Source organism: Podarcis filfolensis, assembly GCF_964270895.1.
Source record: "Podarcis filfolensis genome assembly, chromosome: 9".
In the NCBI taxonomy this organism is placed as follows: domain Eukaryota; kingdom Metazoa; phylum Chordata; class Lepidosauria; order Squamata; family Lacertidae; genus Podarcis; species Podarcis filfolensis.
The window spans coordinates 40,932,442-40,959,316 of record NC_139610.1 but is presented as its reverse complement, the minus strand read 5'-3'; the positions used below and the strand labels follow the sequence as shown (position 1 = coordinate 40,959,316).

General features: G+C 39.4%; 1 protein-coding gene and 1 long non-coding RNA gene across 11 annotated transcripts in view; one reads left to right on the top strand and one right to left on the bottom strand.

Annotated features, from left to right (window-relative positions):
• Window positions 1-26,875, top strand: part of LOC310770570 — a 188,744-nt gene that overhangs the window by 124,951 nt on the left and 36,918 nt on the right. The window lies entirely within an intron of this gene.
• SLC10A7 (solute carrier family 10 member 7) overlaps window positions 1-26,875 on the bottom strand; it is a 132,677-nt gene that overhangs the window by 71,020 nt on the left and 34,782 nt on the right. For all 10 annotated transcript variants that reach the window (XM_083631304.1, XM_083631305.1, XM_083631299.1 and 7 more), the window contains one exon: window positions 24,980-25,018. In XM_083631304.1, the coding sequence (XP_083487430.1) occupies window positions 24,980-25,018 (39 nt within the window). The remainder of the gene's footprint in view (window positions 1-24,979; window positions 25,019-26,875) is intronic.

The window sequence follows — 26,875 nt, the reverse complement described above, 5'->3', positions numbered from 1 at the left end:
TTACTCCCCCCCCCAAAAAAAAAGGTTTGCAACCCCACTGACTTGGAAAATCATGGAAGTTTTGCACTAGCATTTGATAAAAGTTGGGGTGGTATTCTGATGAACAGTTCTTTCTTGACATTTTCATGGGTAACTCAAGTGGGGAACAGAAGCACACATGGACATAAAGGGTGCTGATATGTCCAATGATGTCTGCTGTTGTGTCATGCCACACCCAGTGGTTTGAATGAAATTTAACACGACATGGATATATATTGATCAAAAAGCCACTGTTCCATAATGCAATAGGTAATGAAGTGTAAAAGGAGTGTTAGAACCTGGAACTGAATGCACATTTAGAAAAGAATCAGAAGAATACAATGTGAGTGCCGGTATTGTAGATGTGTTGTTATGCATATGTGTGTGAATAAACAACTCTTTATTATGTGATCCTATACTGTCAGAAGTAAGTTGCACATACTACCCAAGTGTGTTTAGGATTGAAGCCAGATCCTTGTAGCCATTTGTACAAGAGAGCTTTAAGCTTCCTATGGAATTTGAAATTAAAATTTTAAAATCAGACTTCTCTGATGTGGATTGAGGAAGCAACAATTTTATGACTTCTAGCATTTCCCCCTACCCAGAACATCAGCATTTTGCTGCAAGTTGTGGGTCAGCTTTTAAAAGTTTATTTCAATTGTAAAAAGTGTTTTCTGTCAGCCCCAAGATCAACGAAATGAGCTGCTTGCCAGCAAACACTGCAAACTCTAGAAACTTGACAGATTCCTTTGCTAAGCATTTGACTATGTAAAACCAAATAATACTTGCAATAAATACTTTAAAATTTGCTCTGTCTTTTAAGCCATAAAATGACACCATGGCAACTTGGAGGATAATGCAAACAGACAACTGAGTCAGCCAATAGTAATAGTAATGATAATAGTAACTTCAGCTGCCTGAATTCAGGGAGAAGAAAATTGCTTGGATGATCATTTAAGTTCAACACTAAGTGAAATGCTTTTATATCATCTCTGATAATGGTAATATAAAAACCCTACTTTAAATATAATGGACTACAAAGTTACAATAAAGGGTTTGATTGAATGATTGTTCCATTTGGTTTCACATTTAGATTTCACTCTTTCATTAGAGATTGATGATCAATTCACATGATCAAAAGGCATGGTGAGAATGAAGGATGAGAGAATCCAAGAAAACTATGCTGTGGGGTGACTGCCAACTTCGCATTGGCCTTACTCCCACAAAGCTGCTTGAATTCAAGATTTGCTTGATAAAAGTGTACAGTACTAGATCCGTGTTTCTCAACCTTTTTCCGACCATGGCCCACTTCTGACCTTGTTTCCTTCCTGTGGCCTCCCTTTCCTACCAGTAGAAAGGTAGCTATTTAAATGTTTTGTTTTCAAATAGAACATACTTTATTTATAATTTATACAAAATACAATTACATAAAAATTTATACTTTACGTATTTCTCAATGTGACTCTTTTGCTTGATGACCAGAAACAAGCTATTTAATATCCGGTTCTATTTCTATGAGGGATAACCAAAGCTCACCTCTGTGCCCACTATGTTAAGGCAATTCCGCATTAGGCTGAGTAACTCTTGCATGCAGCAACATATCTCCTTTCACAGTAATACTTGCTTAAAAAGAAACAGCACTCCACATACTTCTTTAGCCACACTCCTTCCTATGACAAACGAGATGTGGACAGCCTGGTGCGCACAGCGGTGGAGTGCGAAAGTGGGAGGGAGAAGGAAGCAGAAGTGTTGTTACCGCAGAGTGCATGTGGTGCTCCATCCACTGGGAAGCCCAAGTCACTTCTCTGTTCACTCTAGTTCTCCATTTTCTATTTTCTTCACTTCTCTGTTTTCTTCACTTCTCACTTCCCTCTGTGGTCCCCTAGTCTCGTGCCGTGGCCCCCCATTTATCCAATTTTCACCTGTTGCCCCCCTTGGAATATCCTGGGGGCCCCCAGTTGGGAAACACCATACTAGATGGGAGTGGGTATGTGTTTAAGTAATTACATGGTTACTGTAATGTGTACTGAGTATATTCATTTTCTTCTCCCATCTGCTCACGTTTCACTTTTCAATCACTTCTTAATCTTTGCTCAAAATCTAAAATGAGCAAGATTTGATGGATCAAGCACCCATGCTTCCTTGGAGGATCTGCTACCATAGATGGACAAACATTGGGCTGGAGCAATGCTATGTCAGGCATGTTTCCATGCCACTAAAATCAAATAATTAAATTAGTTATGACTAACTGATTATAGTATTGGGAAATTCAGTAAGCAGAGTGCGTACTTTGCACACAAAAGATCCCAGGAACAATTCCTGGTGTCTCTGGGAAGGTCTCAAAAAGACTCCTGTCTAAAACCCTCAAGAACTACTGCTAGTCAGTGTAGACAATGGACTGACCCAGTATAAAAAATCAGTTTCCTGTGATCCTTTTGAGATTAAAGGATGACTTGCTCCAACTCACTGTTTCCCGATTTCTGCAAGGGTTGCAAAAACAGAAAACCTTGCCTTGTCTATGACGAAGGCATTCATCCTTCAGCGCATAAGAGCAATAAGCAATGCTGAATACATAAGTTAGTTTTTCCCGTTTCTCACAATCCATTATGCTGGTTAGTAAACATGGATTGATCTACTTATTTATTTTAGAATTATAAAGGATTAGGAAGAATAATATTCCCAAATACATTGTGATCTCCATGGAAGAGGAGTTCACTGGAATCCCTAAGCAAATAATTGCTAAGCAAATAAAGCAGGGCACATCTTTATTAGCCACACTTCTAGCTGGTTGAGTACACAAAGGCAGCAACATAAACTTTAACTTGCCCAGCTTAAATGCTGGATGGCAACTTCAGCAATCAGCCTGGCACAACTGTTGGGAAAATATGGGAAGAAGAGTGGTAAGCAGGGTGGGGAGAGCATCTGCATCAGGCCTCTGTGCCTGTGGGGGTGCAGAAGAATCCCATTCCAGTAGTTGGTCTAGTTTAGAGTGACCAAAGAGACCCTCTAAAGTAGGCTTGGGGAACCTTTGACCTTCCAGATGTTGTGAACTACATGTCATTGTCCTTTGCTGTTGGCCATGCTCGATGAGGCTGATGAGAGGTTTAGTTCAGCAACATCTGGAGGTCCAAAGGTTCCCCACGGCTGCAGTAAGGATTAGTGTTGAATCCAAAATCTGTTCATCCCAAAGGTTGATTTCCTACCTGAAGTAAAAGTGCCCATTCCAGTAGCAACATAAAACATAGCCAAACAATAAGGGCTAAAAGATAAAATCGCTTTGAGCATAGGAAAGATGAAAACATTCTTGTGTCCCAACAGAAAACTATTTGCAAGCCCCCAAACCAGCAATTAACTATAAACACATTATTTTCCCTCAGATATCAAAAGTAACATTCCTACTAAACACCACCACCTATGTAAATTACTCAAGAATTCACCATAAACACTTACTCCCAACCATCAGCAATCATCTGGGGAAAGTAAATATTCATTCCAAGGGCAACACCACCTATGTCTATGAAGATATATCATACATGTTCAGGGTCTACTTCTTTATAATGTTGTGCTCTAGCTACCCCCCAGCACCTTGAAAACTCCAGCTCACTGCAGAAGGTTGCATTTTCCAATACTCAGAAGCCTCCTTGAAGCTGAGAATCCTATTACCCATCACTTACTCTTTATCCATCAGATTTCCTATATAACCATTTTCCAAACTGGATATGGCATAGTGCGTACCCTGAGCAATGCTTTTTAGTGCACACTGTTTAAGACCTTTTCCAGCTGAAATAGTTTTGGAGACCAGCCCTGAGCTGAATTTAAAGGCAGCATTTAAGAAGATGAACGATCAATAGTTCAGATAAATCTTAACTCATTCCTTTCATTCCCCAGTAAGCTGGTGGATATCCCCACAATGTGTTTCTTCACAGTTATATCCACATGACATTTTCATCAATGAAATCTGATAATTTAACATCTTTTTCGTAAAGAGATTTTTTTGGTTTTGATTTTTTTAAAAAGAAGATTTCAACAGTCTATGGTCTGACAAACAACAAAATAGAGCTGATTTAACAAATGAGTGCCCAATCAATGATGCACTGAGGCACATGACAAAAGCAAGTCAAAATCCATTACAGTCAAGAGCATCCTTTAAATTCCACTTCGGTGCACTGACCCTGTTGCTCAATGCTAAAGACTTTACAAGTTTTTTTCCGGAAACATTCAGAAGAGCTTTTGTTTTGGCATTCACTCAGCTGCACCTCACAATTAACACCGCCAGACTCATCTCTAATCAATTATTCATAGAGATTACTAGCATATCTTTTGAGCACCTTAACTTCACATCAGAAGTGTGCGAGGGCTGACACATGCATGTGTACATTACAGAATAAAAGGCAGACTCTAGGCAGGTTTTAACGCTAAATGAGAACAAGGCTAAAAGAAGTGAAATCAACATTTTCAGTCAAAGTTGAGCTTCAGGCAAGCTGCAGGCAGTGCACAGCGTGAGAGAATTTGGCTCCAGAAAAGTGCCCATGTGTTGACAGCTGAAGAAGAGAGTTTGAAGGCTTAATGGTAAAAAATGTTCCATCAATGATAATGTTACACATGACTCCTCTGACTGGATTTGCTAGTCATCGCCACATTTCCTGGCAATCAATGACACACATGCATACATATACACACCCTCTCAAATCTTTATCATTAAAAAGAAAAGCACTTCGCTTATAACTATGATGAGCTTGGCTACTTCAAATTAAACTAGCAGAGAGAGGATATTCATACAAAAGTCTAGACAGCGACTGTGACAATATTTAGGAAATTTAGAATATTTAAGGATACAGAGAAATCACAGACATATGGAAACCTGCCTAGTCTGTAGGGCTTAGGTATCACCAGCATGGTGTTCATGGGTACAGTGGCACACCTGAGATCTTCCCCTGATACCCATGAAGCCTCAGAGACCTCCCTCCACCACTCACTGCCCCCTAGTCATGAAGTAGTGAGGGTGGTTAACTCTTTTCCCCTTGACAAGTACTTAGAGCTTAAGGTGGAAGAGTGCGAATCTTTCCCATTGCCTCTTTCACCCACATGCTTTTTGAGGTTCAGATTAATTCTACTGAATCCAACTTGTACTCAGATCCCTTGAAAAAATCAAGTGTGCATGCGCTTTCAGTCTTTCTGTCTTTTTCGTGCGGTGTGGCTGATCTGCAGGAGTGGGGACAGAAGTGACCAGAGGGGTGGTATTCACAGCATATGTTCTAAAATCCAAATGAGGCTATGGGTTTATAAAAGTTGGTGAAGCCTGGTATAAAATGTCCTGGTTAATTGGAACTTTGTTCCAATCAGTATGAAACATATCAGTCTGTATTACAATCTAATTACAGGAATAAGGACACTGTGGCTCTCCAGATACTGTTGAACTTCAAATCCTATCATCCCTACTGACCACACTAGCTAGGGCTGGAGGAGTTGGGAGCCCAACTACATCTGGAGAACCATGAGTTCCTCATCTGTGATATAATACATAGGGAATAAATCTAGAGCGGTGGAACTCAGAAGACACTGTGAAGAAATGGTATTGCTGGAAATGCTTTTAAAAAGGTACAGGGATATGGATGGGTTAGGAGTTTTCATGAAGCAAGAGAGCCTGGACATTGATTCCCCCCCACCCTGCTCCCACTACATATGAACTGCAGCATCCATACGTCATACACACTGAAAAAATATGAATGATCCCAACAAGTTTACAATATAATCTATGTGAGGTAGGAACAAAGTTCAAGATGGCTGTGAACATCACAAAAGCATCAATCAGCACTCATGTTTCCTCATTATTTTGGTGGAACATGGCAACTTATTAATACCTAGTAGCGTGTTAGCACTGTTGGGATTTTGTTCAACAGAGGCCTTGGATTGGAAGTTGCAGTTGACAGCACCCAATATCTATCTATCTGCCTCTCACTCATGCTACTTTACATGCTTCACATCCTTTTGTACCTTTCAGAAAGATGTTCAAGTATTCTCACAGGCAACTTCCCCTTCCTTTTCCAGTGATGCTGCTACTGCATTTGGTCCCAGCAAAAGATTCCAACATTTTAAAGACAAAGCTCATTCTAACACAGGTTCCTTTCCTCAGAGCAAGGCATTGTGGGAGAGGTGGTCCTGAAGGAGGTATGTGCTACTGTTGCTTTGCCACAGTGCAAATACTGTTAAACTTTTAAAATAGTGTTTGCCACCACAGCAGGGCAGCCAGCAGCAATCCTACAGGGCTTTCCAAGGGCATCTACCCCCCAGTAGGGGCCTTCCTGAGACTGAGGCTCTGTAGATGAGATCATGGCCCCAGAGAGCCTGAAGCAGCACCCGTGCTGCTGTCACTACATCACCTAAAAAACCTGAGGTAGAAGCAGCTGGTCAGCTATTGCACCACTGGGATAGAGAGGAAGAAGCAGAAGGCAGCTTTTGCTGGTCTGCCCTCAAGTAGAAGATCTAAATGCTATGCATTTTCTCCTCTCTCTCGAAACAGAACTTTCATAGTTCATTGGCAGAGGACATGCTTTACATGTAGATGGTCCCAGGCTCCCTCCCTGGTATGTTAAAATAGCAGGGCTTGGAAAGATTTCTGCCTAAGTCACTGGAGATCTAGTATCTCTAATGTTCTTATACAGAAATCATTGCCATAAGAAAGTGTAGCAGTTTCAAAAATTAAAATCAACTTTATGGAAGATAAGACTATTAGCCATGATGACTAAATGGAGCCTCCAGGTTCAGAGGCAGCACATGCCTGAAAAAAACATGCTAGGAACAAACAAGGGAGGACTACTGAAAACCCTGCTTGTGGACTTTCTGGAGATATCTGACCAGCACTATTGGAAACAGGGTGCTGGGCTACACAGGTCTTTGGTCTGCTCCAACAGGGTTCTTCTCATATTCATGCAATAATTATGTGAATACTAGCAACTCGGGTACAGTATTTTCCCCTTAAATATAGAAGCAGAAGATATTTACACCTCAACTGTAGCATAAGCAGCAGAGACTTTGAGCTGTTTATACTTGTTAGCTTCCATCAGATTTACTCCATGTAATGCCTTCCTTCTGTGAACAGCCAGCCTCAGTATAAACTGGCTGCAACTACATTGTAGTATGTAATAGAAGTCATTTCTATAATTATGACAGCTGGGGGTGAAACCAAAATCACTACCACATAAACTGCCTTGGTGGTCTATACATCACTGAATCTCTGGTTCATTCAAGTTTCTACATGCACAGGCAAAGAACATATGCATGTGGTAACATGCATGAACCAGACTTTTAGAAAAACTGAAGCTATAGCTGTTGAATGCCATGGCCAGCCTACTTTGAAGTTTCATGAAAAGTGAAAATGCTTTGGTTTGATTTTGTCTCTACCTAAAACATCACACACACACACACACACACACACAGAGAGAGAGAGAGAGAGAGAGAGAGAGAGAGAGAGAGAGAGAGTTTAACAGGAAGAACTAGCCTACCATGCGCCCTTGGTTTCTTCTTTTCTTACTACTAAACATAACATTTAAGAAATACAAATCATTCAAAAGTATATGATGTTAATACTAAGCTTTTGAATGAAATTCCCTACCACTAAAAGAAGTTGACTAACACCAGAAAGAGAACCATCCATTCCCCTCAATTTAACATTTCTCTGCAGGGTATACTTTTGTGGATGGGGCACTGCTACTGCAAACACTTCTAGTAATAAATTTGCTACAGGTGAGGTTTAAAGAATATTTGATGACAGGAACTTTATAATTAGAACAGGAACCTTAAAAACATTACCAATCCAAAACCACACCACATGTACTACAATTTGTATAGACTTCCTGTCCATGTGGCCTTGATCGTTGTATTCAATGGAGGAGTCAATTTTGCACGTACCAAAGGATCAATACACAACCATCCAGAGAAAAATGCACATGCAAACTGGAAGAGTTGGCTGAATTGGGTCAACTGCCTAAATCAAAAGATGTATATAGATGGTTTATAATTGCAGTAATTTTTATTAGCCGGAAACACACATTCAGATGAGAAAACTGCAAGTGAATCTGATTTTTAAATCAGTATTTGAAATCTTATACATGATCATCGTATTAGTACAACTATTATATGGCACAAAGCATGCTCAAAGCTATGTTCAGCATAAAGGCCACATGAAGAAGGAACTTAAGGACATTCATAGAAATAAATTTCAAAACCATTTCCTTTCTACACATTTAATAAACATTGTATCAAAATACACAAAAATCATATATGAGATTAATGAAAAATAAAGTCAAAGGAAAATTGTTCCCTGTACCTTTATCATAATTCATCTTTCTAGTCAGTCAAATTCCTTACAGGTTTTCTATTTTAGATTTATATTCATGAATTACATAATTTTAATAAGTGCATTCCGCAAGCCGAAAGAAATCAGTCCTCTTTTGGTAACAGTATTTAATTCCAAGCCAAATCAAAAGGCCTTAAGATGTGGGAATCAATGCCTGACTATCTATAGTTAACTCACCAGTGACGAAAATTCTTCAGTCCCATCCAGACATAGTCTGCTCTTTGCCATAACCTTTTAAGATCTGAGCCAGGAATATGTCTGTCTATCCATCTGTATCAATAGGGATGCTTTTATTTCATATCTATATAATGTGTATTGTCCCACGCTAATATTGATTGAAGGAACTCAGGCAAAGCAGTGTCAGCTTTTATTCCTACAGGGAAACCACTCAGCTGAATGGCAAGGCACTTAAGGTCAAATCAGGATTCATCTCACTTTGTTGCTATGCTATATATAAACTGTGCAGAGAAAATGCAAAGAAGAAAAAGAACCTTTACAGGTATGCTCAACACTATCAGTTTTAAACCCTCCCACACCTACTGTCCCACCAACATTTCAGTAGTAAACCCATCCAATGCATTCCATTGAAATATTGGAAGCGATGAAGCCATCAAGCACCAAAGGGGAACACTTTTAAAGAACAGGTATTGGACTTATGGTAATATGCACAAATTGCTTTAAGATGATAATGAGAGTATGCACAAAGGAGTCTGGGATATAGACAGCTTTAAAAATAGACAAATTATTGGCAAATAAGTAAGAACCACTGATATACCTGTTAAATAGGAATCAAACCATTGCACTCAAAGGAAAAACAATTAATTATGAAATCATGACACAAGCAAATGCGACCAGTTATGATATCCTAAGAACACTCAATCACACCCAGTTCCTGAACTTTCAGTCCATTGATTTAACCTTCAGCGTGATTCTGAAAAATTCATTCTTTATTTTTACATGTTGAACATAAAAGACAAACAAGCCCAGAATGTGGAAAGTCAAGGAGAAATACATTAGAACAGAGCTTGGGGACAACCAGTACAGCTAGAAAACTGCAATGTTTGTGTACTTCAACTAATATTCCATTTTATAGATAAAAGGATACTATTTCTGGAGTGGCTTCAGCAGCTAGACAATTTTAAGATCAGACACTCTACAAATAATTAGCAGCTGAAAAGCCTAGTTGGACTAGGAGTTGCCATACAGGTGAGACCAGGGGTCAGCAAACTTTTTCAGGAGGGGGCCGGTCCACTGTCCTTCAGACCTTGTGGGGGGCCGGACCCACCCTCTCCCGAAAGGACCCCCCTGCCCGCCACTCACGCCGCAGCCACCACTCGTCTTCGGCAGCGTCATCATCATCCTCTGCCTCAGCCAGGAGTCTGTGGGGCGCAGCCTCTCCACTGCCGCCGCTTCCTCCCGCTTGGCTCTTGGCCATACACAGCCACCTCAGTGGGAAGGAAGGGGTGTCACCCAGAGGCATCTGCGGCTTCAGATTGGCTGCATGAGCTTCCTGCAACCAATCCAAAGCTGTGCCAGCATCACAGAAGTCAGTCCCCACGCGGCGAGGCCTCCACACTGCACCGGTTTAGCACGGGGACTGACCAAGTGGGTGGCAGGGTCTGCAGGGCCAGATTTATGAGCCCGGTGGGCCGCATCCAGCCCCTGGGCCGTAGTTTGCCGACCCTTGATTGAGACCAAACACACACACGCTTGACAATGCAAAGACAAAACTGTATGAGAAAATTAATCTAAGATGTAGATTTAATTCCTTATAAGGAAATAAAGGGCAATGATAATTACTCCCATTGGATGGTACTCAACTAAATCATCCTCCAAATACAAGCTTTTAAATAGGTCTGCTCCTTGTCAGACACCACCCAGGGATTTCAATAAAGTGTCACATTTCTGGAAAAAATTAAAAAGATAAATGGGGAAGGAGGGCCCCCAAAAAGTTAAGAAATGGCTCGCATAAGCAAGTTATTAGTTTGTTTTACACTTAGACTGTGTTTTATTTGAGAAATGTAGCCTCTGAAGGCAGTTGTGTACTTTCTACTGATCAGCTTCCTCATTCTATTGCATACTGCTCAAAAACATAGAGTAAAATCATCATAATGGACACTACTCTTTCTAAGACTGCACAAATACCAAAGTGTACTTTCACTATTATGTAATGAATCAATATGTGCTACTGATGGCTAAGGGATATCAAAGTCCCCATAGCTCAAGGAATGGCCCTTAGCTCTTGCCAAATTATACACTTCAGAGTAACAGATTTGCTAGTGGAATATTTTTCCATTTTACTGTTGATGCACTCACCAACGCTCTGAGAAAGGAAGACAAACAGCTAAATTACTGAACAGGATTTTACATCCACTGTAATAACAAAAGAACTGTGAAGGTTCTAGGAAATGGGTCAGGAGAGTGGAGCTGTCCAGGATATAATCATGAGTAAAGAAAATGCCCATTTCGTAAAAATGAATGTGTCATAGTAGCATTAGTAAAGGTAGAGGAAGAACATTAAGCTTATGACTGTGACAGTTTCAAGTATATAATGCAGCAAAAGAAAAATAAATGAATACTACAGTCACACAGCTGAATTTCTACCCTAACACTTTGCAATGATGTATCAGGGTGCAACATCAGAGTAGCGACTCTGATGACACCACACTGCAGTCTAAGAATTCAGTTGTTAGGACATGTACAGTGGTACCTTGGTAATCGAACACCTTAGTTGTTGAACAAATTGGCTCCCAAATGTCGCAAACCCAGAAGTGAGTGTTCCGATTTGCAAACATTTTTTGGAAGCCGAACATCCAACCGGCTTCCACAGCTTCCGATTGGCTGCAGGAAGCTCCTGCAGCCAATCAGAAGCCATGCCTTGGTTTTCAAACCATTTCGGGAGTCGAACGGACTCCCAGAACGGATTAAATTCAAGGACCAAGGTACAACTGTATTAAAATAAGGTTACCAAAATACTTTAGCATGAAATTGTGATCACCTCATTAACCATTTTGCTTAACTAATCAACTTATTGTTCCCAGTATACATGTTTCTCGTTTTGTCTTGGGAGTTGCTGAAATCTGGCGGCTGCAGCGCCGGGGGGAGGGGCGGGTACATGAAGACAAAGCAGTGGACAAAAACTGATGCTCCTTCTTTTTTGTCCATAACACTCCCCCCCCCCCCGCAACCTATGGTAAAGTAAGACAATATCACTAAATGGTTTCCTGGGTTGTCTGCATTAGTAAACCATGGGAGAGGTATACCTCTGAGCTTTATGCTTTGAGTCTTCCCTGTATTTTCTCAGTGGATTTCAGATTTAACAATTCCAACTATTGTTTATGTACCACTTTATAACTACCAACAGGTGTTTGTGTATTTATGTGTTGTGTGTGTGTGCTTCTCTTCACTGAGAAAACTGTACTATAGTAGCTCTAAAATATTTGTCTGCATGTAGTATGGTGATAGGGTGCTTTAAAAAAAACAGGTGTAAAAGAACTTATGGAAGTTCTCCCAGGTTTTCTAAAAAGAATTGTGGGGTGTGTGCACAATGGATAGTCCATTAAAAAGGAACCTGCTTTTTCGATGACTTACATATTTGGTAAGCAGTGCAAAACTTACGCAAAAACAAATCATCAAAACCATCTATTTCTATAATCAAAGAATCTGAAAGAAAGGGGGTGTGACATTAGAAAACCAATGACTTCAGGCCACAGAAACTGAATTGGTTAATGACTAGGGGATGTGGCAACAGCAACACCAGAACCACACATTACTGAAATTATTGCTGCAATTTAACATACATTTAAGTAATGGGCAAGCGCATGGTAAATTTTATTATCTGTACAGTTCTTCTGGTCACAGTCAGTCTTTAAGACTCAAAAGGCAGACTTAGGATAGGCTTCTCTAGGGGTTTGGACAGTTCTACCAGTAATTTTCCAATACACATGGGACAAATGCTTCCTGCTGTTACCTTGAAGCAAAAGGTAGGCATCCACTCAGGTGAAGCTGAGCGAGAAGAGAAACGTATTTTCAATTGGTTCAACAGATCTGTTCACAATGGAAAGGTACACAAGGCAAGATTACCTACATAGGAAAATATTGTTTGGGACAGACATGGTATGTGTTTGGAAGCGAGTGGGAAGTAATTACAATAAAATTAAAGAAAATGGCAGATTTTGCTTCTTAACTCTTCAGTGGCTGGAATAACAAAGCTGGCCTTCAGTCTAACCTTTCATTTCAGCAAAAGCTTATTGCCAAAGCATGAAAAATGTGAAGCAACTATGATAATGTTCAGAAGCTTGAAACATATTCTTAAAAACAAAAAAACAAAAAACAGCCTCAGGGTGAAACTAGATGTTCTGCACACACATTCTGCAGCCTACATTTGTCAAGGTAATGGGAATGCATGGCCAAAGGAGAGCATAGAGGGGGGAACTGGTATTTAAGACTTCCCAAGTCCACCAGTTTATCCCTGTAAATGCCCCCTCCCTCCCTCAGCTATTCCTTTCCCTCAAACAGGCCTTTTTTTTAGGGCACTAAAGCCAGGCTTCATTAAAAAAAATAATCAATTAAAATCAGCCTGGAAGGCATTTTCAGAGAGTAATTGGTAGGCAGAAGAAAGGACTAAATATTACCCGCCCACCCACCCAGCCACCTATTTTGCTTTGCTAGTGTACTTTTCTCCACCCCACCATTACAAGGACATAACAGAGTTGGAACCCTGTATTATGCCTATACCTAGCTCTACCCTAAACACTGAGCTAAATCTATGTGCAAATCAGAAGCCGCTTATTAGGACCAGCTGCTTAGAAGATGGTGAACCCAAGGCCCACACTGAAATGTCATTTTACCTTCATAAACTTCAAAGAAGCCTGTGTGCGGTGTAAATATTGACAGGGAACTTAAGTTCATCAAGCTGTTCAGCTGTACAACTTCCATTTCCCCCCAAAGGGCTAGCAAAGGAGCACTGCTTAGCCCACTGCACCCATACGGTATAAAGACTTATTGTGCAAAAGTCAATATATCATCTCAAGATGAGGAAAAAAAAATCCCTGAGCAACCCTAACTATAATCCGTAATTGTCATTAAGAGCTCTCATTATACAGAGCAAGTGTAATTAGAGCATCATGCCCTCACAGGATGTAGTGCACAGAGAATGCTAGAAGGCTTCATAAATCAGTGCCAGTCTCCTCCCCTTTGCCACAAGAGAAAAATATTATATTTACATACGTTAGATGAGAGAAAAGGCCAGTTGGTCCCTACAAAAATTAGCCTAAACGCTATCCACAATATCTTGTTGGGCTCCCCATTTCATTATGCATCTCAGAAAATAAAAGGGATAAAGTTTGCCATCAATAATTCTGAACGTTATCTGCTGAATCCCGCAGATTCCAGAGCATTAATAATTCAAGATCTTGTGGGAATTTTGTCATGGTGGAGCTACAACTTGTCTGCAAACGGAGCTCAGGGGATGTTCAATATGATCTATTCCAGCATATGTGCACAATTGCTACATTCATCACGATGCAAGGAAAACATTATCTTTCTTCAACTTACGGTTTTTAAGAAGATGTTTTTGTAGTTTACACAATAAAACCTCCTGAGCATTTAAAAAAATAAAAATAAAACCCAGGGTTTAAGCACATATTGCTATTTAAATCATGCTAAAAAAGAGCCACTGTCTCTCTGTGCCTGGGTCTTGTGCTTTTTCACAAATGAGCAATTTGGGTGATTATACAGGCATCGTAAAATGGAACGGAAATTGAAAGTAATCCAATTGCATAGCATGGCCATGCAACATGGTATAATCATAATAATAGTACACAAAATGATGAGGCTAAAACAGCTAAGGAAATGTTAGCGGATTTAACTAAGATAATGCTACTGAGCTAACAAAACTGCTTACAAATTCACAGTAACATATTTGCACTTTAATTTGTTTTGCACAAATTATGTTATGCACCTTTTTCAAATTGTGGCAACGTTTTGTGGTAAGACAAACTTTTTACAAAAAACTTCTTTATTGTGTGCCACCTTGTTCTTACACTGTTTCAAGGCAACAATTCTAAAAAACACTTACTAGTAGTAAGTCTCACTGAACAGAGAACTTATTTTTAAAAACGCATGATTCGAATTATGTTTGTTCCTCATTCATTCAAGGTAGCAGTAGAATGTGTGCTGTTCTTTATACAGTGGTACCTTGGTTTATGAACTTAAACTGTTCTGGAAGTCCGTTCTTAAACCAAAGCATTCTTAAACCAAGGCATGCTTTCCCATAGCAGCGGGGGACTCAATTTACAAATGGAACACACTCAACAGGAAGCAGAACATGTTCTGCTTCCAAGGCAGGTTCACAAACCAAAACACCTACTTCAGGGTTTGCAGCGTTCTTAATCCAAGTTGTTAATAAACTAAGCTGTTCTTAAACCAAGGTACCACTGTGCTTAAGCTTTATCCAAGTTGTTACCCTTGTGTGTATCAGAAAATAACTGCTTTGTAGCCTACTGGATAGATTGTCACAGTAAGTCTGTGCTCTGAATTCCACCTTCTCAAAGCACTTTGAGAATGTATATTATTATTAGCACTAGCAATATTTTGCACAAAGGACACACATCTTTCCTATGGGCCAACAGCTCCTTGACAGAATATGGCCAAAGCCTTTGCAATGCAGAGCTTTATGCTGCCAGAGATATACAACGGGGCACAACTTTCTAGAGGTTCTTAATCACTTTACTCTGAGCGAAAGGTTAAACTGGGCGGTATAAGTAGTACTGAGCTTTGGCAAGTGGCTACTCACTTTCATACAGGAGTTTGTAAGGACTCTGTACTGGCTGGCATCTGTCTTGTTTCAGGAGACAACTGAGGAGTGTACTGGAGTTAACTGAAGTATGATACAGTAAGTTTTAATACTTTGCAATTGTGAGGGCAGGCCACCTCCTAAAACTTATTTGCTTTACTAAACTGCTCTACTGCTTCAGATTCCTCCACATACCCACTTACCCCAGTCTGCTCCCCTCCAGATGTTTTGGACTACAATTCCCATCATTGCTTCCCACTTGAAGATTATGGGAGCTGTGCCCTCATGATCATGTGATGTATATTGTAGAATACCCTGAACACCTTGTCAAATCAGATAACAGACATTACAAAAGAGCAAAAAGCCTCTTTATCAGGGATTAGGAACCAAAGTATTCTTTGTCCCAGGAGAACCATCTCAAAATGCTATTTATCCCAGAGCTATTCTCAAATTATTTTTTCAGAATAAAAATATACGGGTTTTTAAGCATGTGTCCTCAGGAAAGAGGGGGCATCTGTTCTCTCCACAGTCCCTGCAATAACCTTTTACCCATATTTCACAGATGGCCTCCTTTTCACTGTCCCTTGGCTATGATTCCATAACTTGTACCTGGTTCCATTCATTTACATGTAAATTACAGGGGAAATGATAGATTAGAAACGTTAAATTATTTACTCCTGCCCTTTGCTCCCACCAAACCCACAGCTGAAGATGAGCCAATGCATACATATCTCCCCTTGTTTTCTTTGAGCACAGTATACAGTCTCATCACCTCGTTTTGCATCCTGAGAGCTGTTCTGCCATATTCCATAAACAAAAGCTTTCATTCAACACAAATAAACTAAGCCACAAGGGGCCTTCCTCAGGAGTTGCAGGTCTCATATTCAGGCAGCATATTTGCAGGTTCACTAGTTTCTGAAACCAAGGCTACTGATGTGCCCCATCTTGGTTGAGTTACGGGCATGTAAGAAAATGGAAAGCAGAATATCACGGAGCAGAATACAGGCATACCTCATTTTATTGTGCTTCGCAGATGTTGAGCTTTTTACAAACTGAAGAATTGCAGGAGTTGCTGCCGATGGGCTGGAGACAAGGCTGCAGGAGAGGCTCCTGCTGCTCCTTACAAGGATGCGGGTGCAGCTGCAGGTAGCCTGGCTGCTTAATAGACCACAGCATAGTGTAAAAGTAAATTATACAGTGGTACCTCTGGTTACGTACTTAATTCGTTCCGGAGGTCCGTTTTTAACCTGAAACTGTTCTTAACCTGAAACACCACTTTAGCTAATGGGGCCTCCTGCTGCTGCTGCGAGATTTCTGTTCTCATCCTGAAGCAAAGTTCTTAACCCGAGGTATTATTTCTGGGTTAGCGGAGTTTGTAACCTGAAGTGTATGTAACCCAAGGTACCACTGTATATGCATTGGGAAACAAAACAAAAAAAGTGTGACTCACTTTATTGTGATATTCACTTTATTGCGGTGGTCTGGAACGGAACCCACAATAACTCCAAGGTATGGTCGTACACGCTTCTCAATTTTCTCTGCTTTAAAGAATTATTGTGGATTTAACTAGGTATTAGTTAGAATATTGGCTACGGAAGTGGGACAAATAGGTACAAATCCATGGTTGGTCATGAACCATGGCTCTGGTTATATCACTTTCTCTCAGCCCAACACACTAAAGAAACAAAATGAATCCCATGTGCCCTTCTTCAAAGAACAGGGCACAAACCATGACTCAGCATGACTGCAAAGTAAATCACAGCTTTTTAGCAATGGAGCTTGTTCTCTTGAGGTAACAAGCAAGCCGTGGTAGGAGTCTGCATTACCCACAGGGGACAGCTTGCAGTCTGATGCCTTTTAATGTTGTTTTATACATTTTGTGTGTGTCATGGTTATATTATTTTGTACCTCTATCTGATAACTTGTAAAAGCCTCTGGCTTTAACAAGTAAACAATTCAATTGTAAATTTATTCCCATAAACATCTCACCATTACCTTGAGGCATATTCACAACAAGGCAAGGTTTAACTGATCTGAACTCTGATTAACCAGAGCAGCTGATAAACAAGCATTTGGGATGCAGGGTCTATAGTCCTAAACTCAGTTAACTAGAGAATAAATCCCAGGGAAATATACTGGAACTTCTGAATAAACCTGCTTAGAATTGTACTTTTAAGGGACCTGATGCCTTGCAGACTGCTTAGATGCACTAATTCCTTCCATATTTCTATTAATTCATTCAATGCTATTTCTAGGTTACCAAGTGCTCTCAGGGCAGGAACACAATAATAAGCCAAGTCAGTACAGTAAAACCATAACCTTATATAAATTAAAATATCAAAAAAATATCCTTAAAATATGCAACTAGTAGCTGGTGACAAACAGATGCAGACTGAGTGGCTCATTATAGACCACCCCTTTACTCCCCCTGCAAAGACATGTGTGAAGAAGTGTGTCTTCACCAACCAACGAAAAATCAGAAATGGCAGAGCTAGACAAGCCTCCAAGGGAACAGTATTCCAGGGATGGGATACTGCTGTAGAGAAGGCCCTTTCACGTGTTCTCAGGGACAGCTCAGCCAGTAGTAGAGCATGAGACTCTTAATCTCAGGGTCATGGGTTCAAGTCCCATACTGGAAGGGATTCCAAGGGTCATCTAGTCCAACCCCCTGCAATGCAAGAATCTCAAGTAGATCATACATGACAGGTGGCCATCTAATCTCTTTAAAACCTCCAAGGGAGTCCACCTCCCAAGGGAGCCTGTTCTTTCTTACCATCAGAAAGTTCTTCCAGATGTTTAATCAGAACCTCCATTTTTGTAACTTGAAGCCATTGGTTTTGGTCCTACCCTCCAGAACAGGAGAAAAGAAGCTTGCTCCATCTTCCATGTGACAGCCTTTAGACATTTGAAGATGGCAATAATAATACTATTACCCATTTGGCTGGGTTGCCCCATATTTCTTCTCAGTCTCCTACTATTGAGGTTAAATATACCAGCTCCCTTAACTGTTCCTCAGAAGGCTTGGTTTCCAGACCCTTTATCACCGCTAGACTAGGAAGATCTAGTCTCAAATTCCCAAACAGCCATGAAGCTTGCCCCTGGTACTATCTCTCAGCTTACCTACTTCATAGTGTTGTCGTGATGATAAAAAGGACGGAATAACCATGTATGCTGCCATGAGGCAGGATATGTGCAATAACTAAAGGTTAATAACTATTCCATACATCAACAATGGAGTAAAGTATGGAACTTGACCTGAGGACCATAGGCAATCAGACAAGAATGTTGTGTGAACTCAGTCAATTCACCTAAATCTAGAACATGTAAAGAACAGTTGCTTTTATCAACATAATAGCTTATGGGTTCAAAGACAGGTTTGATCAGCTAAAACAAATCTGAAACAGCTGACAACTGCACTTGTATACATTTACATTAACTATGTATTTTGGATCTGAACACAGAATATTAAACATATTTCATATAGATCTTTTATTTCTTTATAGATTAAAGAAAATATTTGCAGTAAAATTCATAATCCATTTTCTCTAGTATAATTCATATTTAAGTCAGTTATTCCAATCTAGCAAGGGTCATCTGTGAATGGATGTAGCACACATACATGTAAGTTTGGTAGGCCTCTGTAAACGGAGAGTGCTTGTGCAAAACAGTACATGTTTGGGATAAACCACCCTGCAATTCACTTCTTGGGGTTGCACCTGTACTGATCCCTGGCCATTCTGGTCCATGCAGGGATTCCCTAACTCAGATCTGGAACAAGTAGTCCTCCAGATGATGTTGGACTCCAACTCCCATTATCCTTGACCATTGGCTAGACTACTGGAGTTGGCAGCTCATAAACATCTGGAAGGCCACAGGTTTCCCACCCTTGCCCAGACTGATGGCAGGCATAATTGGTTCTGCCACATAATTAACTGTAATTTTGGGAGATGAGTGCATATGCAGAAATTCTTGCATGCAACAGCAGTTCTTCTTCTGCATTCAAATTCTCAGGAGCTTGGCCAATTAGACTATTCTAGGCTACTGAATTTGCAGGTCACTTTTTCAAGCAAAGACAATAAAAATGAAGCAGAACAGAGATTGCTTGTTGTCAAATACAAATAAAGGGTGAGGGGGGAATCTTCAAAGGGCACCTTCTTCTGAACAGCTGAACAATTTTGCACAACAAAATTAATAATTCAGCTACTGGAAACATCACATGTGCATAGCACTGCAAGCAGACCACTGGCATTTTCATTTCAAATTTGTACAGTCTTTGGTCAATGCACATCATCTGCATTTCTAACACCTGCTTCAGTCAGCTATGAAGTGCAGTACTATCTATAAATCTTCTTTCATCTTTATGCTGTCCAGCCAATAATAAAAAAAAGAACTGCACAATGGCTGCTAATTATTTAGCTTTAGAAGGATATGAAACTATTCACATTGTTTTTGATGTATTTAAAATTCCATTTACTAAAAAAATGTTTTAAAGAGTAACATTATTGCTATCCTGTTTGCACATAATGTGCATTTTGTCTTTTAAAAAACTGGCATTACATTTACTCCCACCAGCAAAAAATAAAAATAAAGTAAAATAAAATTTAAAAACGTAAGTAAACTACAGTACAATTAAGCAATAATGCACAACAGGGTGTACCTTAATAGGCCATTAACCACATGCCTCAGGTGTATTGATAGGCAGGAGGCCAAAACAAGGAGGACTTCAAATAATCCATAAGTGCACCAATGGCTCATTAGTGCATACCACAGAATTATTTGTTGCTATAGTAATATGCACAACATCAACATAAAAAGAGAGATTTATGGTTGGGTGATGTCACAAGCAATCTTTCATTGAACAGGTTTGTCCATGTGCAGGCTTAAAAGTTGCCAGAAGCCTGTAGTATAAAGAAAACTAGCAAACCAGAAATAAAGACTATAATGCTTGAGGAATGTTTTTTTCCTTTCCCCCAGCAAATCCTGTGGGATTACTCCAGACTAAGCAATTTAAGTGTTCTAGCATACGGATGAGAAATTGGTTTTACTAATAAAGGCAACCCGATTTTCTTCTTTACATTCCCAGCTCCTAAACCAGCAGGCAGTGTTAGATAGGGAATAGACGAGGGTGCTTTTGTACATGCCACTATCTTCCAACCACAAGGCCTCATCTCACATACATAGTTGTAAGAATTTCTCCTGCTGGGCTGCAGAAGGTTAATAGACACAATAAGACATGGAAAGGATTCTGAGAACTCTCGAAAGACAGCACACTTCTGGAAACCTTCCTGTATGCATTTCGTCATCCGCCTTCCTGAAATTTATCTCAAAGAACTGCAGCCATAAGAGATGCACAGTAGGTAACTGCTTTTTCTTCTTACCACCTATATATATGGAACACCAATTCAAGTTGTTGCTGATCACCTATAAACCCTTATATGAGCTCAACCAATATGATCTCCAATTGTTCATAAATTTATGGGAGAGAACCTGTAGCAGATTTCATTCACTCATGAGATGAGATCTGTCCGGGTGCAAAGCAACTGCCTGCCACTGGTGGTTCTCAGGCCAGCCCTACCATTAGGCAATTGCCTTAGGCAAGACAGGCTGTGGAGCAGTATAGGCAACCCTCTGGCTGTTCCCTTCAGTGGGAAAAAAGAATAGGATGTGCTACATGGCCTGTCTTGCATCTGCTACACAACCCTGCCTACCCTCAGATGTGGTGGAGGATGCTTTCCCATCACCAGTGTTGAAGCAAGCTGAAGCATGGAAATGAGGTGTCGTGCTATCTTTGCTTCAGGCAGTCCAAGTGTCTTGAGCAGGCCCTGGTAGCTTTGCAGTTAAAATATCTAAACCATTCTAGGATCTATGACACCAAGACATTTCAAATCAAAAGATCTCCAAAACCAGTTTCAGATTAATGAAAGTTTGAAATAATTTCCACAACCTAAGTCATCAAACAGTTCACTGCCATAGCAAAGCGTCGCCATTTCCAGTCTACTCAAAAGAAAAGAAGGTGGGTTGTATCCAATTATGTTCTATTCAGAGTAGATTTATTGAAATTAATGGACCTAAGTTAGTACATGGGTCCTCTCAAATAAACAGCAAGGAGTAAGGAATCTGAGCTAAAAGAATCTAAAGCTGAAAACAGGATCAATTCTCCACAATTCCTAACAGAGAAAAGGAAAACTGACTATTGAGAATATGAAATTACACTATGAAGACATAGTTGCAACAGATAGATGTTATACACATTATTATTCAACATCAGTAGTGAACACTTACTTTAGTTGCTTAAAATAAGCGCTCATAAGAAAGGCAAAGAGGTATGTTTGGCCAACATTCTTCAAACATTTTTCTTTCTTTTAAAAAATATTGCCTGATTTTACAAACTGGGAAAGAAGATATTATCAACAAGCCAGTCTCCTCCCCTGAAATTTTCTGCACAATGTTTTGGTTTTTTTAACACAATGTAGAACAATTAACAGAAAAAAGCATGAACAGCATTTGGTGCAATATAATGAAATAAAGATGCCAGTCAATTGGTTAGTTCCACACCAATGGAATTTCTTTAAATAGTAATGAAATCATTGCTTAAAAAAAATAAAAATCCATCATTATTAAAAAAAAATAAAGAAGTTGGCTCAGCCTATGAAAATTAGATTTGTAAGTTGTTGGTCATTCTCATAATTAAATCTCTGTCACAAATTTGCAAGAAAAATGGACACTGCACCTAATGCATTTACACAGGTCCTGTCAGGCTATATAAAGCATTATGCCTACTAAAATGGAGTAGATAGGAATTCCATACATTTTTATTAGAAGGGCATTTTGTGGAAGGATGGTGTGTGCATGTACATATCTAAATTTATGTACAGTCACACTGTTCTTATATTAGCACCAAGCTGCTAACCAGCACTTCAACACAACAGTCTTTAGAAACAATACATCCAGAATAACTGGGCAACAGTGCAATTAGTTAATATTTAAGCATTTTATCCCTTTAATGCAGGAACCAGTTGCCTTTGGCAGGTGAACTCCAACAACACCAATTATTCCAGGTCTGCGACAGTATAATAAAATGTGTATTTTATTGTATAATTATTTTTATTATATTTGTTTCTATCCTGCCTTTTAGGACAAGCCCTCACAAGGCAGTTTACAATAAAAATGGAAAATACATCACATAATTGAACAAACAACATCTGGTAAAATTGCATCAGATAAAACAAAGCATCAGATAAAGTCATAAACAGGGGTCCAGCAATTTTTTAAAAAGAAAAATCCTTAGTGGCTTATTATTATTATTACTATGTTCTGCCTCAAGAGACAAGGCCAAGCAGAGATCTCAGGGGAGAAAATTCCACCACTGAAACGTCTCCATTGGTTGTTGGGCAGAGAGCAGGGCCCAGCAAGTTCATATGAGAGTAGGTACTCTTTTAAGAAACATACTCCCAAAACTGTTCTGGACTTCAAATATCACTAACACATTAGCATCTGAAAACATAGGAAACCTCTGCAATCAATGAAAATTTGTATAATAATATGATAAAGCCACCTACATACACACATGCATTCTGGACACTGGATTCTGCACTAGCCAAAGTTTCCTGTCTTCAAAGGCAGTCCTCTGTAGAGAGCATTGCAGGAGTGTAGTCTAGATTTAATCAGCATTTTTTTTATAACTACATGCTATGCAACCTAATCCTATGTGTTTACTGAAAAGTAAGTCCCACTGTGTTCAATGGATTTATTCTCAAATAAATGTGCATAGAGCTACCATCTTAGAGCCACAGTTATTGCTGATAACCAACTGCTTTGAATTACTAAAATGCTATCATATTTTATTAAGTTGCTGTCATGGGGAAAACTCAAATCACTTATGTTCCACAATTATTCTAAACCCAACTTTTTAAATGAGGGGAGGAGATAATGATATTAAAACTCAGAGCAATTCTCTGTGGCATAATTCTAAAATATTCTCTTGGTCTGAAATTTATGTAAATTGAATTCATCTATCATTAGTTAATTACCAGGCTAGCTACAGGAAAAAAAGTTTTCTGTAACAATTAGTTCTTTAAAACACTATGTTTTAATTAGACCTATGATGTTATTACATTAGTTATAAATATGCACATATTTCTGCCTGCAAAACTACAGCAATTCATTTTCTGAGATTGGTTTGAAGTTTAGTTTCAATTCTAAAAACCATACATCCAGTATATGCCCCTGTCATTGCCAGTAAATGCAGACTATCAAATGCTAATATATTTAAATAACTGGAGAATACATATTATTTCAGAAAGCTCTCATTCATATCTCCAGGACCTCCAAGAAAAGCACACCACTTTGTCTGAAAAACTAGATCTCCCCCAAGCATATATAGAACCATTCTCTTCTCTTTTCAGGTCACCTGATTGCATATCTGAAAAGCACTTACAGGAATGTCTTTACTGGTCATAGAATTATCACACTATAGGTCATCGAACCCAACTCAGTGAACCAGTTTTCAGTATCCAACACTCTTTGGGAGATTAGGCCTTGACATACAAACTAGCATCATCTTGAAGGCCTCTTGCAAATGTCAGGGTTTGCAGTGTGCTTTACTTTATATGAGGTAACTATGGAGCTGAACGGGCAGATATACTGGAGTTTATGGCACAGGGACAGCCACGCCATATTGTACCACATACTAGTCTTATTACATAAAATTTAACTGGAGGCTTAGGAACCAAACGAAGTATATAGAGTGCACTGACCATATTACGCCTCTCCACATTTTTTTCTTGAGATCATGCAGCGTGGCAGGGCCACAGTAGTTCTACAGTTAGCTGCAAAAGGCAGCTTTGTAGCTAATTGACACAGGCCTAACACCACTGCTCTGCGATGTATTCTAGTGCTTAAAAAATAGTAAAAGTTGGAAAAATACCAGGCTTCAAGTATTATGAGCTATATACATGAAAATAACATCTGAGTATGGAAGTCTCTCTCTAAATACCTATGTTATCTCATATTATTTGCAGCATTTTTGTATTTGCATGTTTAACTTATTGATAAGTGTTCATAATGCACAAAGTAATATTGTATGTCCCCTTATTTTAAGTATTTACAATAATGCAACTTTTTATCAAAGTAATTGGCAGCACCAATCTTGAGATGAGCAATGTGTATTATAAAGATACAAAATTACACAAAATGTCTCTTAAGGGGCCAAACTGTTTGATTTGCTGAATACATAAAACAGAGGAAAGAACTACTGAGCTGCCCTTTCTGCATGTTTTTATAGTGTGTGCTCAGGAAGTGCAGCCCTAACATGTAAATACAGAAATGATACTTTGAGCAGCATTGACTGTATGCTTATTTATACTTCTTCCAATAGCCTCCCTGGGGTCATGGAGCAGAGAAAAATGGTGACACGTCACTGAGTGAATTAGCATTGTCTCTCTCATCATCTGGGCCATGTTTTCCTTTCAAAATCCATGGCCCCTTGATAGAAAATAATGATTGTGTGATAAGCCTCATTAGAAAATCAATATATTGACACTAGCCTCCAAAACATCTGAATAATAATAGATTGTCACCTCATTAAGGAGACTATTAACATGTACTTAAGCATCATTAAATTATATTGATCAGAGATTATTCATGCACTAATTTTCCGAACAGCAGGAGACACAGAAAAGAAATACAAGCTTGGGTATATTTAATGAGCACCAGGACAGATAATAACAGTCTCCAATTCTCCTCCCAAGCAATACAAATATTAAACAATGGTACATTAAAGAGGCATATAAAAAAACAGTATGACTCACCAAAAAACTTCCAAATGCTGAATTAAATATAGCTGCTGCCTAAATAAAGAAAAAAGAAAAACCATTAAGTCTTTCTGCTTTACACAAAACACTCCTTTAATTTCATTCAAATCTTCAAGAATCTAGCTTGCCATCACCACTGCTTATAACAATTGCAAGTAGCTATAACATTATGTGATTCAGAAAACAAATATGTAAACATGGAGGCTGCACAGAAAGCAAATGGACCAATGCCAGTGAATATGATACAAATGATAAACTACTGCTAAAGACCTGTCCAGAGTGAATTTTTTTTTTCATGGCTGACACAAATAGTACAAACAGACCAACAGTATAATCCTAACATAAACTTACTAGAGAAGAAGTCTTACTGAGCTCAGTGCTTAGAAATATACTGTTACTATTGGGGGAAATAAAAATCCAATACTGGGAAAATTCTGAAAAATAATTGAATATAATAGTGTTACTCATCCAAATTGCCAGAACTTCTCAACTGTAGCAAGCCATATTTTACTTTAATATTAGGCATGTACATTATGAACTTTTAACTGAATACATTTTGAAATAGGTAAACCATAAGAACACAAGACTTTTAATCCTGAAGGCCAGAGATACCTACAGAATGTAAGGAACTCAACAAGTAAGAAAAATAAATGACTTTGAATTGATTTTAAATAAAGTGTTGTGCTTACCTAAATTTCCAAGAAACAATGATGGAAACAAGCATTAAGGATAAGCTATCAAACTCCACGAGACATAAAATATTTACAATCTTGTAAAGCTTTCCCCTTTGCTATCAGAGAAGAAGAAACCCTTGCATGACATCCACTTCGATGATGCAGAACCAGGATTAGAGGGAAGGGAAGTGGGGGTGGGGAGAGCAGAACCTGCCATTTAAATGAAGAACGGAGGCAGAATCAAGTTAATCACCAACGATGTCTTGCAGCCACAGAGCAAGGACATTTGAAAGAGCTGGCAAATTTGAACCAAATCCAAACACAGGCTAAGCTGAAGCAGAACCTGCCTTCTGCCTCTATAAAGAGATTGCAATGTGAATGAATGACTAATGAGATGCTTGGCTCCAGAGAGCTTAGCTTTCTTATTCAAGTTCATAATTAATTCAAAGCTTTGATAATTTCATTAGAGTCATCCTTTGCTGGCCTTATCAATAAAAGATAGCACTGGACCGCAGCCTCTCTCAGTGGCCCAAACACACAAGGAAACACAGGTTTAGAAACCTTTGCCTAGCTGCTTGCTCACCAGCTAGCGAGCAAGGACAATGGCATATGGCATTCTTCATTGCGCAGGGAGCTTCTGAATAGACAGAGCTGAATAAAACATCACAGTTGACAGTTGTAGAACTACAGCAACATATTTTAACACCTCTACCTCATCTGCATTCTGCTTCTGAACATAAGGAGTAGGCACTAGTCCAGACAACTCTGCTAGCCAGCAATCACAGATAGAGAACAGGAACATGTATTCTCTGAAAAGGAGGAATTTAACTAATAGTCTACCAAGCTATAGTTTCAAACCTTGAGACAGGTGCGCCTTGTAAGCATATCCAATAGTCACCCACAAAGCTGTAAAAGCACTTCAGACAAGAACTGCCCTCTCTAGTATGAACTTATCTCCCTTGCAATCATCTTCCAAGGCTGTCTTCTAGGTGTCCTTGCCTTTACAGGTTTGCTGAGTAGTGCTGTGGGTTAAACCACAGAGCCTAGGACTTGCCGATCAGAAGGTCGGCGGTTCGAATCCTTGCGACGGGGTGAGCTCCTGTTGCTCTGTCCCTGCTCCTGCCCACCTAGCAGTTCGAAAGCACGTTAAAGTGCAAGTAGATAGATAGGTACCGCTCCGGCGGGAAGGTAAATGCCGTTTCCGTGCACTGCTCTGGTT